Here is a 14867-nt window from a genome sequence, read left to right on the forward strand (position 1 = left end):
TGTCATTCTTGTCCAGAAGTAATTAGTAGTAAATTTCTAGAATTCAGCAACAGAGACATCAGACGGGTTTTTCCCACACTCACAATGTCTTTGTACCTGGCTTCATTTCACCAGGTGGCCTGACAGGTTTTTTTTTTTTTTAGCTAAAATAGATTCCCCAGATAAGATGACTGACAGCATCCAGACGAAACGTGACTCGGGTGTTCTAGGCATTGTTACTGTATACAAACAACTACACGCGATGCTGTGGAGTTCTGCTCTACCTGCTTCTAGGTATTGGGAATATAAAAGGTCCAAGCTCATGACTTGCACGACATGAATAGACAGTGTGCCTGAGAGTGCAACTTTTACAGGTACGTGTCATCGGAAAAATATAATAATAATCATTCTTTTAATAATAATATGTATTATAATAATAACAATAAGGTTATTTGAGCTAAATTTGAACATAAATTTGCAGCTATGAGTCTTTTTAGTTACAAATGTATTGCTTTTTTACATATTTTTTTCCTGCAAACATTTTTGTTGATTGATTTCTACCTGTTTCAGTACTTAAGTTTTAGTACTATGCTCAATTAATTGCAATTACATGACATGACATAAATGACATACCTTCTAATAAACAGTACAGCTCTAATATCACCCCTTTAGCCCCGTGTGCTGCTCAGTTGTTTCAGGGTTATTGTGTTGTTGCAGTAAATGTTTGCAGACACATTTCATGTAGTTAGTTTTGTTAATTTGTTGTTAAAAATGTTGTTTTATTTTAAAATGATATTTGACATATTTCATATTTACCTCATCACCTACTTTTTCATATATGCAATTGTTTCTTGCATGCATCACATTAACCAGCATAAAAAAGGATTACTAATACGGCGCTGGTCAGAAGTTTGAAAACCCCTTTTAGTCTTTTAGGTTTAGGTTTTTGAAAATTTAAGTGTAAAAGCCATAAATGTCAAATTTGGACACATCTGTCCACAGAACGTTCTTTCAGTCGTTTACTTTTGTTTTTGAATTTTGCTTTGTTTGTTGCTTATAAACAAAAGATACATGCATGTGTTATTAGCACATGCATATACACACACACACACACACACACACACACACACACACACGCACACACACACACACACACACACACAGCCCTGGCTAGTCACATAACTACACCCACATGCAACTTTATGCTCTAATATAAAACCTGTAAATATGAGTTATTTAATTTTCCACCTTTTTCTCAAAAAATTCACAGAACAACAGCCAGTGCTGAGTTGAATGTCTTTCCGCATGTGACCAGATCCCTGGATGCGCACGCCTGGATCAGTCAACATGCAAAACGCAGGAGGGCACATGTACTTGTGCCTTTTGATATGGATTCTACTGATCAACTTTTCAGGTAAGATATGAAAGCATCCCTTTATGTTCAGTGGCAATGAACAATTTACAGCATGCTTATATTAATTAAATCATATCATAATCACACAATAAATATAAACTATTCTCTAGGAGCCCAACGTGTTCTGAGCGTGACCCCCAAACTGGGCAGTATGAATGGAGCAACCCGGCTGACCATTCAGGGAAGTGGTAGGTATTATTATTATTATTATTGTTGTTGTTATTTATTTATTTCTCATTATTATTATTATTATTATTATTATTATTATTATTATTATTATTATTATTATAAACATTAATATTGCACTTATTGGATACTTCAGCTACCTGACACTTTGCAAATACTGATTTTTAATGGGTTTTTTTTTTTTCAAATGATAAAGAATATTTTATTAAATATTTGTTTGGTTTTTTTTATTTCAGGTTTTGCCCAGCAGAGTCAATTCAGTTTTGATACCAGCAACCCAGACATTGGCAACACTGTGACTCTGGTGTCAAGCACCAGATCATTTCCTTGCGACGTTGAGAAAGATGCCACCCTTTCCACCAAAATCACATGCTACACTAGGTATCTCACACAAGTTATTACTACCAGGGCCAGCTAAAATAAAGAGCTACTTTTTGTTTCTATAATAACACCAAATGTAAAACTTGTGTGTCTGCATTATACTTATCATCAAGAGCTGGTCATTGGAAAAAGCAACATATGTAATGTGGAAAAAATATAAATGTTAACTCTTTACCATACTTAATTAAATTATAAATGATAAAGAAGCATTTTATTTTGATTACGATTATATTGCCATCCATAGGAAATATTTCGACAATATGTTGCTACAATAAATTAATTATAATTAATCCTAATAATTAAATATGAATTAAATACTAATTAAATATATTCATATACATCATTACTCAGCACATCGAGATGGTAGTGTTATCAAATGAGATAGATAAACTAATATAATTTGCTTACCTTTCACCAGCAATAGCAAGCTAGCTAATATTATACAGTTAGATTGTATAAATTATATTGCAATTAACAGCATACTAGCTTACACTAGGCTATTTAATGTATGGCAAATTTGTTATTAAAAAAAGTAATGGAAAACAAATACACAGAACAGTAAAAAGGAGAGGCTGAGGCTGAATTCTTTCTAGACCAGACAACACTTTCTGACAGTTGTGTCGATTTATTATGTTTGATGAAACTTGGCTAAAACTTTCTTGTCTTTTTTTCAGACCAATGCCACAAGATAACTACATGCTTGCAGTCAAAGTGGATGGAGTTCCCATACCTACTACTGGAGTGTGCAGTGGAAATCCATGGAATTACTGGTGTATTTTCTATGTACGTTTAATTCCAGTTTCATTCTCATTGCTTTGTTTTATACACTCTAGCACACGTGCTATTGTGCATTGTAATTGTTTTTCTCGAATTCTTAGACTCGTTGGTACAGGACACCTTCCATCCAGTCTATCACCCCTCTAAGTGGTCTTCCAGGTGCAGTTTTATTTAATTAATCTGTAATAAATACTTTAGCATATAATCACATGATTGGCTAAAACTCATTTTGAGAAATGTTGAATAATCCTACAGGCACTGTAGTTACTCTCCGGGGGAGAATTTTTACTGATGTCTATGGCAGCAATACAGCAACAAGCTCCAATGGATATAATGCCAGATTTCTGAGGTAAAACGATTACATGGTTGATCAAACTTTATATATGCAGCATATAGTGTTGAGCTACAACTAAAACTGTTTGTATTTTGTTTTTTAATGTTTTCTGTAAATATAGAGCATATATGGGTGGAATGCCATGTGATCTTTTGATCCCTAATTCAGACACACTGTGAGTACACACCATTTGTGCCATAAATGATAGATTTATTTCAATAATTATTACACAGTTGCCCTTTTGCCTTAGGTATGGTTTGACTTTGGATTCTAACACCAGCGATTGGGGATACATGAGCTGTAAAGTGACTGGAACATATGTAGGTAAGGGAACCTATTGCCGATTTGTGTCACTCAAATATTTCCATTGCACCAGGATCTAATATGTAGTGGACTTTAATAATGCTGATTCATTCATGTTGTTTTAACTAGGACATCACAACCTCAGCTACATTATTGACAGTGAATTCGGAAGGTCAGTGAAATACTAAAAAACTTGCTGCATATCTGAAATACTAAAAGACAGAAATGTCTATCAAAATCTATATCATTCTGCTATCAAAATTAAATAGGCTATTTTACATATATCTTGTTTTTCAGGAGCTTGCCAGACTTCGGGACCTACCGTGTGTCAGCTCTGAATAAGCTTTCGATGTTCCAAACGTTTGCAGGTAAATAAATGGGTGTGGAGGTAAAGAAGGGGAATGTACAGGATGTGTACTGGATAAACAATAATAAAAGTGACACTATGTGAAAATATTGTTAAATTGAACTAAAATATCCATATTTATTAAATAAAACTAATAGGGTTTTATTTGTTATAATATTTTATTAATAGACAAGCTGTAGCTGATAGATGTAGCGATAGATCTTTACAGCTGAAAGTGACAAGGAAAATCTATTTGAGGTTAAATGTGATCGACTAACATCAACTTTATTACTGATTATAAATTTTGTATAGCTGTATACTATAAGGTCATGCAGTACTAAAGGTATCGAAAGGAGGTTTCTCATGAAAATATTGTGAATCCTGGGATGAGCACAAGCCTATCAAAATGGTTACAGCAGTAGCTATTAGTTACAAATCGACAGTTTCAAGGGAAGATTTTGATAATAATAATAATAATAATAATAATAATAATAATAATAATAATAATACCTCACACTGCTAAATAAAAGAGCATTCAGATTCAATTCGGATTAATTTATTTCAGATAAAACTAGGATTTTATTCCAAATTCAAGAATTTGGAATGAAACAGACATGCGCACACACACACACACCGACACACACACACACAGATCAGCAAAGAAATTGTTCTTGATTAATGAGAAACACTGTATAATTAGTCCACAGGACACAATAGGGCTTTTAACACAATTTCACTCTTGTAATACAGAAGCAGGGTTAGCATGGCTATTTACCCAGGGTTATGAAACCCTTCTCTGAAGTAAAGTTATCATGCAACATAATTGTGCCGAACATGTACAGTGTAAAACGATGTGGTGTTAGAATATTACAGTTGTGTGCTGTATTGATCCAGTCAAAGCAAAATAACTACAAAATAATTACAAATAACAAAATAACTACAACACCACAGGTTTTAGGAATGTGTACTGTGAAACAGATAATAACCAGGAATAATCAAGTGAAGTATGAGCAGTGTGAAATGTGAAACTCTATATCTCTGAGTTCTCTTTAGCTTTAGAATAACCCAGAGATCACTACTCGACATGTGAAAAGTGCTATTTAGTCTAATGAACCAACAAAACACATTTCTATTTACAAGTAATATTAATATTTTTTTCTTTAATCTGATGAAAAGATTGTTTAAATCAAAATTGAAAATGGCAAAATTGATATGGATTATTGAAATGAAATAAAATAAACTTAAATAAAATTGTTTTTTAAATTGCCTAATCCACTTGGCTGATTGGGAATCCAGTACACCGGACATACAATGCCATACCATTACTAGCTTTTTTTTATTTATTCTTTATTGAACCAGAATTAAACTCATTGAGATGAAATCTCTTTTACATGTGTGACCTGACCAGAAAGGCAGCAAAACACACACAAGTTAAATATGAGAACAATGAAAATAATTTATAATAGGAATACAATTAAATATGTCTTACAAAGTCCTGAACTCATTGTATAATAATGGGCATTATATTACCACTTGTTTGTTACAGAGGTTACTGGAGTGTACCCTTCTCAGGGCAGTCTGCATGGCGGCACGTTGCTCACCATTCAGGGGAACTACTTTGATCAGACAGATGCTCCAGCGAAGGTTTTACTAGGAGGTACTAGTTGTCTTTATTTCACTGTTCATTTAAGAATTAAAAAGAGTCGCAGGAGAAATATCTGTACAATGACTATTTGTTTTTCTCAAGGTCGGGAATGTACAGTACAGAATGTAACTGATGGAGCGATCGTTTGTGTGACACCAGCATATGAATGGAGTTACATGACAGTGTTTCCAGGTAAAATTTTGCATAATCACTGTCCTGGCTGGCTTTGTTAAGTGCAGTACTTGGTTACAAAACAGCTTCTTACAATTTCTGACGGCATTGTTATCTCATGTTCTTTCTCTTATACACCGAAGCTTTGAAGTTTGAAAGCAGTCTGTCAGTCAAGTGATAACAATCACAAACTCCTGTATACTTGGATAATCTCACGCACACAGCGGAGTCTAATGAAACGTATAGTTGAACTGAAGTCTATTGAAATGGCAAGAAACCCTGAATTATAGATTTTTAAATTTGAAGTATTCACCTGTTTGGAAAGAAGATTCAATCTATTTATATCTTAATTATCTCCTTGAATAAGTAGATGATTGAATCCTGATTTCATTCATTATTTGTGGAGGTTCATCCCAGTTTATTCCAAAGGTGATTAAGGTTAGAGCACTGTAGCAGGCTATGCAAGATCTTCCACTTCAAACTTTGTACAGCATATTTTCATAGTTCTGGCTTAGTGCACATGGGCTTTGTCATGTTTAAACAGGTCTGGATCTCCTAGTTCAAGTAAAGGGAAAATGTAATGCTAGACATCTATATTATTACAATTATTAGACAGAATATTACAATTGTGTGACTACACTTTTGTGGCAATGGTACTTATGGTCCCAGTACTATCCATACTATTAATCCATATAGTCTAACTGTCTTATAATGTGGTTATTCAGACAACAGGGAAAAAATGGGCAATACAAAGATTTATGGTAATAGAATACTACAATTTGTTTTTTACTCTGGTGCAAATAATTTATCTATGAGAATTGTATTGTATTTATGTAATTAATTACTACATTATATAATAAAATATGTATATTTGCAGGTGGACGAGGGTTGAAAATGGAAATGTGGAATAACAGCAGACCACAGCGTTTAGAGGAGGTTCTAAGCTATAACTCCAGTCGGCCAGGGTACTCAGTCCAGTGGGTGGACACCCTGTCCTATGTGTGGCCCCTGGAATTGGACTATTTTGTGTCTCGGTTTAGCGGGTTCTTCGTTCCTGTGGAAACTGACAATTACTATTTTATAGTTAAAGCAGATGACCGAGTTCAAATGTATTTCAGTAAAACTGGCCGGCCCACAGATAAGGTACAACTTAAGTTTCGGAAGCACTGCATTATTAAATTACACACATATATATCTTTTTTTGATTTTCTTCTGTTCATTTTTAAAGTTGTTTGTACAGTATTTTCATTTAACTGACAGGCCATTTTAGACAGTAAAATTATAATTATATTATAATTTATAAAGTATAAATTATAATTACAATAATAATGATATAGGTATAAATATAATTATTAAATTGTAATTATAATTAACATTTTTTATCATTTATAATTTTATACTTAAAAAATTGTTTTTTTCAATGCATTTATTCATAAACATAAATTACAAGTAAAAAAAAGCCTCTTGACTTGACTACAGGTAATTTATGTTTATGAATAAATGTACTAAATTGAAATCAGTGTATCAGTGTATATGAAATGAGAATAGCTATTTATCCAACAAAATTCATACATCATACATTTTCATAAGTAAGTTTTTTATTTCTTCAACAAGGTCCTCATTGCATATACTACACAGTGGACCAATGTTTACAACCGCATGTCAACACAGAAGTCTGAAGTCATGAGTTTGGAGGCCGGAAAGCCGTAAGTGGAAGTCAGTGTATTCATCTTACAGTTCTTGTGAACTGTGCGTGGAAGATGGAATGAATCTTTCCATGGTACTTTGATGTATAATGTAAAAAACAGTCCAGCGTTAATGAAATTGACGGGCGAGCTCCAGATCTGCGGTGACCTAGACCAGAATAACGCAATTTATGGTAACATACAAACAAACTAGTACATAAATAAATACATTCTGAACAGTTTATTGAGAATTCTACTTGTAGCTATTGTGATTGTATTAAATATACAATTCATAACCAGATGTTTTGCTCCGAAAACAGCAGTGAAAATGAAATAGCTTAAATTCCAGCCGTAGTGTTCTTCAGCTTGTTCCTTTTTGGAACCCGCTTGAATGTTTTTTTTTTTAGATCCCTTGCTAACAGTGTTTCCCAGTGTTTCAGACAGGGCTCCAATTAATTCTTTATAAACTTAAAATACTCATCATTTCACAAGATCTAGTGAAAGTTACCTAATTCACAGACTTTTATATATTGACATGATGCTTGTTTTTAATTTTGTATGTGTCTTCAGATATATTTTCCGATTCATTTCTCTCCATGCAGATACTACATTGAGGTCCTGCATCAAGAGTATGGAGGCATTGCTTCAGTCGATGTGGGATTTTACAGAGAAACAAGCACTTTTACTGCTCAGCAAACTGTAGATGCTGTGAATGAGATACAAGTTATAAACGCCAGCTATAATGTCCTGGATGAGATCCAGGTTGGAGTTTTATAGATTATTGCTTATTTTTGTCTCATTTTAATACAATAAATATATACAGTTGAATGCTGATGTATTTATTTGAGTGTATTGAAATTTTTTTGTGTGGTTTTAGATGATTGCTTTTAAAGACTGGAGCGCAGTTGCACCAGTCCAGGAAGTGCAAACAGTGACTATAACCAGTGATTGCTTTTCTCTGGGCACTTGTGACTACACCTATTATGGCCTTGTCTACGGAACGAGCAGAACAGGTTTAGTTAGACTTTTGTCTCTGGAAAGACCTTTATAGACTTAATTATAAAAAGTTAAAAGTAAAAGCAATGTCGCAAAAGAAATCTATCTTTAGAACCTGCATTTGATTTAGACATTGTCATATTGCATTATTTTGATGGCACAAATGATCCAATTTTGTCCTGCAACAGGGCCCATCCCTGTCAGCGCACCTGCTCAGGTGTTACAGGCTGAATTGAATGCTCTTTGGTCCATTAAACCTGACACGGTCATTGTCACAATGGAGCAGTTGGACAATCAGTTACAGTACTCCATTACTTTCAATTCAACCAGAGGTAAGAAAGTAAATGGCCCTAAAGGATTTGTCTTTTGTCTCTTCATGAACAAATGTATAGAACAGTAAAAATTTTATTTGTGTAAATACTGTATGCAAAATCACCCAAAATCACGCTATTTACACAATGCCAGAGCACTTAAATAGTTAAATAGCAGTTAAATAGGGCTTTGCTCAAGGGCCCTCAGTGGCATTTTGGTGGCGCTGGGATTGAACTCACAATCTTTTGATCACATAAAAGAGATAAAATTATAAATGGATATTTTTTATAACAGTCAGCTCTGGTCCTGAATGGGAGATCTACATTAATGTTTCCTTTGAATGTTTTAACGTTTCTATAGTAACAAGTAATTAATAATTATTACATTTCTTTAATACAATCTAACAATTATGGACGAAGCATTATACATTATACATTTAAGAATGAAAAAAAAAACAGTTTTGAACTAAAATGGAATATTCTGTAAGCTATGGTAATTACTACAAAGCCATGACACCGTCACAATGTCTCCCTTTCAGGTGACTTTCTAGATCTTCAGTACTGGACAAATGGAGCAAATGTGAGCATCAACATTATGGAGGCAATAAAAGGAAAAGCAGATCTGAAAAACTTTACCCTGGTGTGGGGAGGAATTCCTTCCAATCCTCTGGCTTACAATGCTACAGTGACTGAGGTCTCAGATCTTTTTTTATTTATTTTTTGCTTCCTGATATTTTATCTTTAAGAAACCTCTAACCTCCACAACCCAGAAGCAGCACCCAGCACATCATAATTCAACTGCATCATTGTTTGTGATCTTAATCTTAACTTCTATCTGACTGGAAAGCAAAACCAGTGAAGTACTAAGACTTGCATTTACTCCTTAACAAGCTCTACATTTACCGTACATTATTGTCTGTAGTCTAGACTAATTATACTGTAAGTCTAAATAAATGTAACATTTATGACTAAGGAATGGTAATATACATAGCAGATAATGATCTTTTGCTTTTAAAGTTGACTTTTTTGCAATATGTCTCTTAGATACATCAAAAATGTTTCAAATGTTAAGATATATTACTCAGTCACATTTAAAAGTTTTTTTACCTTGACATTTTAACAATATAAAAATTCATTACAACATGCAATATATGACACTAGTAACCTCCAGTTGCACTAAAAAGTTCATTATTCTAACGCAAAATATGTAAAATGTGGAAAGGCTAGAGACTTTTTTAATATTGTAATTTCAAAGAATTTGAATGCTTCATGAAGATAAATATACATTTCTTCCACATACAGGTGACTGCTGCACTGACAGCCATGGCGTCTGCTGCTTGTCCCAAGGAGCTGTTAAATGTGGAAAATTCTGCTATTAAATATCTCAGAGACTATGAGACTAACATTACAGGGGTAAGCACATGAACATATCAAACTAATACAATTCATATTCCTCCAGGTTTTAGAACAAAGAAAATCGTTCTATAGTATGGTATGTATGCTATTTCAGTTTACAGGTGATGTAAGCACGAGAGGGACAAGAGTCTCTGACACCGATGCCTTCTGTGGATTCTGGTCTCTGATCAACCCAACCATTGTGTTTAAATCAGATGATGTGACTGCATCTGGAGCTACGTATGGGTCTGTGTCGCTTCAGCAGTATGGCACAGTAAGCACATGTACTAATATATACTATATGGTTAATACTTCCCTAAAACATGCATTCTGTATGTGTTAGTTTAAACTCTAGATGTGAGAAATGGATTGATTGTAGCTTTTAATATTTTACTTTTTACTATTTTACTAGATCTTTGAATGTGTATTCGCACTTTTCACACTTTTGTCTTTTTGTCATAGCTTTGCTTTGCATATAAAGGTTACCCAAAGAATGGACTGGAATTGGTGTTTACATACCAAAATAGTTTAGGAGCTGTCTCCCAAGTTACCAGCGTCATCCCAGTATTGTATGAACAAGGAGGAGCGTAAGTATCATTGCAATTCATTTGATTAAATGTTTCCTGATGGGCATTGATTCGTTTAGTTAATTTTATTCTTTGGGACATTATAGCAATTCATCATGTATTTTTTTTTACAGATGGAAATATGTGTGTGTAGACCTTTTATCTGGTGTGCAGGGAAGGTACCCAGGTAGAAACTACCAACTTTTACAGGTTAATCTGTATAAAGACTCAGGGGATTACTACATCGACATGGTTCAGCTTGGGCGAGCAGCCACTGTGAGCGACACAAATGGTTTGTAAAGAAAAAAAAATATATATATATATATATATATATATATATATATATATATATATATATATATATAAATTCCTTGTCATGTTACTATCAGTAAAGTCAGTACTCATGAACTAAGCAAATATTTTTTGATGTGTGTGTAATTAGGAACACTCAGTTGCTAGCTTGGTGACCATGAACACTGTAGACTGTGGGAATTGTAGTCTGTGGTGGCCAAGCTTGACCTGGCGGGTCACATGACATAAATCACATTGACTATCATCTACACCATTAGGCTTTATGACTTTTTTTTATTATTATTATATTTTTTTATATATATAATTTTTTACACATATTTGATAATATAAAAACTGAATTTTAGATTCACAAGATTAATGTGTTTCAGCAGGTAATAAGCCACTGAAGGACTCACTACTACATTTTGTTGTTTAAAATGCATCATGGTAATAAAACTGACTTTGACGCCAAACTATTAACTAAATATTCTTTTCTTTTCACTAGTCGCTCTCTTGAAGAGAAAACCTCCAGCTCTGGCTGATTCTGGTCAATTCATTCAGAGTCTCTCAGTGCAGAAGCTCACTAATTCATCTGATGTCACCTACAAGATCACTACCTCTCCATTCAACTGTGCCTCTGATTTTCCTCTGATAGAGATCGGCTTCCTGCAGGTATTTTGTGCGTCAAAATGTTTGTGTTTGGATGGTGATTAAGCAAAGGTTTTGGTGAAACGGTGGCATTTTTATATCATGACAACTTCCACCCTTTTGTTAATAGCAAAAATAGCACATTACATTACAGTTAATGTACAGTACATTATACACATTTTTCTTCAGATTTGTTCTTTTTTTTTTTTTTTTAACTCAATTGTCTTCAGGTATTCCAGCTGAATTGATGTGCCCTCGTTTTCTCATCTCAGCTTATTTCTTATCATTCAGTAGTTCACCTAGATGTTGCCATTGCTGCCATTTTGGAAAAATAATTTTTTAAGAAATAAGAAAAGTCATTTTCTATGTTAAATGTTTTGTGTCCAATGTAATAAATTTTTTTCTTATTCTCAAGAAAAAAACCACTAGTCAGGACATGCTAGTGCTGGCTCAGGACACTGCCACCGTCACAGTGACTCGCTTACAGAGAGCCAGTCCTCCTCTCAAAGGCACCTTCAGCGTGGAGATCTTCGGCCAGATAGTAAAAGATCTGTCTGTGAACATCAATGAAGATGACCTGAAGTATGCACTGCAAGGAATTCCAGACCTAGGCATGCTGAGTGTAAAGAGTACAATGAGCTGTAAAGGAAACGTTTGGGAAATTAATTGGCTCACCATGCCTGGAAACCAACCTCTGCTGAAGGTAAAACATCATCTACTTAATGATAAATAATAATAATAATAATAATAATAATAATAATAATAATAATAATAATAATAATAATAATAATAATTCATTTGCTCATAAGCCCAGTAAATAAAAAAAAAAAAAAAAAAAACACGTTATTAATTATTTTTCCAATTATTTCTAACATTCTGTAGTTAGTTTATTATATATTAGGGCTGTCAAAATTGGCACGTTAATAACGAGTTAACGCAAATGTATTTTAACAGCACTGATTTTATTAACACATTTCTGTTTGACAATTTTTATAAAAAATATTAATAAATAAATATAAAAGAGGCAAAATGAAAACCTTCAACGCAACAAACATTTATTAATGACATTCTTGCTTTACTCAGATATAAAAAAATAATAATAACAATAAACTCAATCGAACAATTATTTTTAATCGCTAAACATTTGTTTTACTGATGTGCCGAGTCTAAAATCAAGCACCAAAATCACAAAACCATCCGTGTGGAAACATAAGATGCGTTTTGGTTTCCTGATGATTTACATAATTTAAAACACCATAATTACTTTAAAACCTTTACAGGAATATTTTGTCTCCATGCTCTGTGTTGAGGAAGGTTTCACTAATAATGAACATACATTTGAATGAAGCATCCATATTTGTCCATGCCCATGTTGATTAGAATATTAAAAACTTGAAAGTTTTTATTAATATAAAGTACATTTAGAACAGATATAAATGTGTGATTAAGGTTCGGTTAATCAAGATAAATATATGAATCGATTGACAGCCCTTATATATATCTAGATACTAATCAATTTAAGATTAGTGTTATATTATATAATGTTTTTTTGTACTATTTAAAAATGTTGAGAAATTATAAAATGTTAGCTGATTTAATAACTGATATTTTTGATGTATGTGTTTTTTTACTAGATCAATGATTCTGCTATAGTAGGTGTGAACCCCTCTGTGAAAGCACAGACTAAGCAGCAAGGTGGACTTATGAAACAAAGCATCATGGGAGATTTTCTGCGTGTGCCCACAAATAAAACACAGGTACTTGTTGCTCCGGACTTTTACTCTTCTAACACATTTCAGTATTGAAAGAATTTGCTCAGCCATTCTATATAGCATTATGTAGTCACAGAGGGGTCTGTATTAAAACTTATAGCTTTTATTTTATTACTATAAGTCATTCATATGAAATCTGGCAAAAGTGCATTTTATGTTTCTTTAGAATTCATGAGATGTCATATCAGGTCAAATGTTCTTCTGGAATGTGTTTACGAGTTGGGAGTGTTTAGCATTGTTTTCTTCACCCTGTGACTTTGAATGAGGTGTTTAATTATAATTCAGTGTATTGGACGTTGGTTTGTGCACTCTTTTTTCCTAGTATGTGCACTGTTTGTGGTATGTGAGGAATGCTTAATGAACTTCTGAAATGATCTTTAAAAATACACCTAATGATTTTGTACAAGCAGCTTTCAACTGCCATGACACAGAAAATCTGTTCCTTGAATTTAAACCACACAAAAACCATGAGGTTCTGTCATTCCTTTGTATACATTTTTTTACTTAAGTTTGGCAAAGTTTGCGTAATCCATTTACTTCTTGTTTCTTTATTGACATTTTTATTCCGTAGTATTGTATTTTATTGTCTTTGTTTAAATCACTGCTGGTGACTTTAAATAATGCAATAAATCCACCATAATGCATTTATAATCTAAGAGGTATTTCAACACATAGAATCAACTGTCTGGGTTAGAAAGAATTAATCCAAGACACTATTGTTGATCTTGGTGGCAAAATAATATATTCAATTCGGTCTGATTTGAACCACAGGGCACACAATATTTCTAAACAACCTATCAAATGTCTTTCCAGGTCCAAGTTTTTATCAATGGCATCCCATCAGTATGTTCAGGTGACTGCGGCTTTACATGGAGTGAATCTAAGACCCCGACTGTCACAGGCATCTCCCCAACGCAAGGTAAAACATCTGACATAATTTTGTGATGCAAACTTGGTTGCCATTTAAACTACATATGTATATATGTATAATTCAATGATGACATGACATCTACTTGTTTTACAGGTGCCAGTGCTTTAGGAACTGTTCTGACCATCTCAGGATCAGGATTTTCCAACTCTAATGCTATAATACAGATTGGAAACATCCAATGCTCAGTTCTCCAGGTTACAAGTGAGTTGAAATATTCAACCCAATACCCAATACTCATTCAAAAACAAATCTCTTGTTCTTAATAATCTAGACAGGGATTTATTCAACAATCTGTTTGTGTTTCAGATACATCACTAACCTGTAGTGTTGGCCCTGCGAGTGCTGGATTGTATCCAGTCACTGTGAGTTTCCCTACTTTGGGTAACGCTTACTATGACGGTGGCAACATCTTCAATTTCACCTACCAGATGGGTGTGACCTCCATTGAACCCAGTGCAGGCAGTGTTACTGGTAAACATAAATTAAAAAAGACTCAGTCCATACTTTCAAACAGTGATGAATGAAGTACACAAAGCATACACATGACACTGATTAATGTCTAATAAATTATCATGTACCTTCTTTTCAACTTATTTCAAAAGAATCACGCAAATAAGGCCACAGGTGTTGTGGCGAGTTCGAGTCAGGAGTTTCTTCCATCATTTATTCTTCTCAAAATGTTCTGTTTGCTGTTGAATGCTGAACTGAATGTTGGTGCTAACTAGATACCACCAAC

At 33.6% G+C, this 14867-nt stretch overlaps 1 protein-coding gene across 1 annotated transcript in view; it reads left to right on the forward strand.

The window, feature by feature from the left end:
- Window positions 1-210: 210 nt before the first annotated feature.
- The window catches only part of pkhd1l1.1 (PKHD1 like 1, tandem duplicate 1), a 52852-nt gene continuing 38195 nt past the window's right edge, over window positions 211-14867 (forward strand). Inside the window, exons 1-29 of the mRNA XM_046835209.1 lie at window positions 211-353; window positions 1250-1393; window positions 1504-1581; window positions 1816-1960; window positions 2635-2743; window positions 2839-2896; window positions 2993-3086; window positions 3193-3246; window positions 3322-3395; window positions 3504-3546; window positions 3672-3742; window positions 5267-5377; window positions 5468-5557; window positions 6414-6679; window positions 7151-7242; window positions 7824-7983; window positions 8099-8234; window positions 8406-8549; window positions 9068-9222; window positions 9831-9941; window positions 10039-10197; window positions 10386-10510; window positions 10624-10781; window positions 11286-11452; window positions 11844-12131; window positions 13063-13185; window positions 14014-14119; window positions 14225-14332; window positions 14438-14602. Coding sequence (XP_046691165.1) covers window positions 1303-1393; window positions 1504-1581; window positions 1816-1960; window positions 2635-2743; window positions 2839-2896; window positions 2993-3086; window positions 3193-3246; window positions 3322-3395; window positions 3504-3546; window positions 3672-3742; window positions 5267-5377; window positions 5468-5557; window positions 6414-6679; window positions 7151-7242; window positions 7824-7983; window positions 8099-8234; window positions 8406-8549; window positions 9068-9222; window positions 9831-9941; window positions 10039-10197; window positions 10386-10510; window positions 10624-10781; window positions 11286-11452; window positions 11844-12131; window positions 13063-13185; window positions 14014-14119; window positions 14225-14332; window positions 14438-14602 — 3481 coding nt within the window. The 5' untranslated portion in view covers window positions 211-353; window positions 1250-1302. The remainder of the gene's footprint in view (window positions 354-1249; window positions 1394-1503; window positions 1582-1815; window positions 1961-2634; window positions 2744-2838; window positions 2897-2992; window positions 3087-3192; window positions 3247-3321; window positions 3396-3503; window positions 3547-3671; window positions 3743-5266; window positions 5378-5467; window positions 5558-6413; window positions 6680-7150; window positions 7243-7823; window positions 7984-8098; window positions 8235-8405; window positions 8550-9067; window positions 9223-9830; window positions 9942-10038; window positions 10198-10385; window positions 10511-10623; window positions 10782-11285; window positions 11453-11843; window positions 12132-13062; window positions 13186-14013; window positions 14120-14224; window positions 14333-14437; window positions 14603-14867) is intronic.

Source organism: Silurus meridionalis, chromosome 22, assembly GCF_014805685.1.
Source record: "Silurus meridionalis isolate SWU-2019-XX chromosome 22, ASM1480568v1, whole genome shotgun sequence".
NCBI classification, from domain to species: domain Eukaryota; kingdom Metazoa; phylum Chordata; class Actinopteri; order Siluriformes; family Siluridae; genus Silurus; species Silurus meridionalis.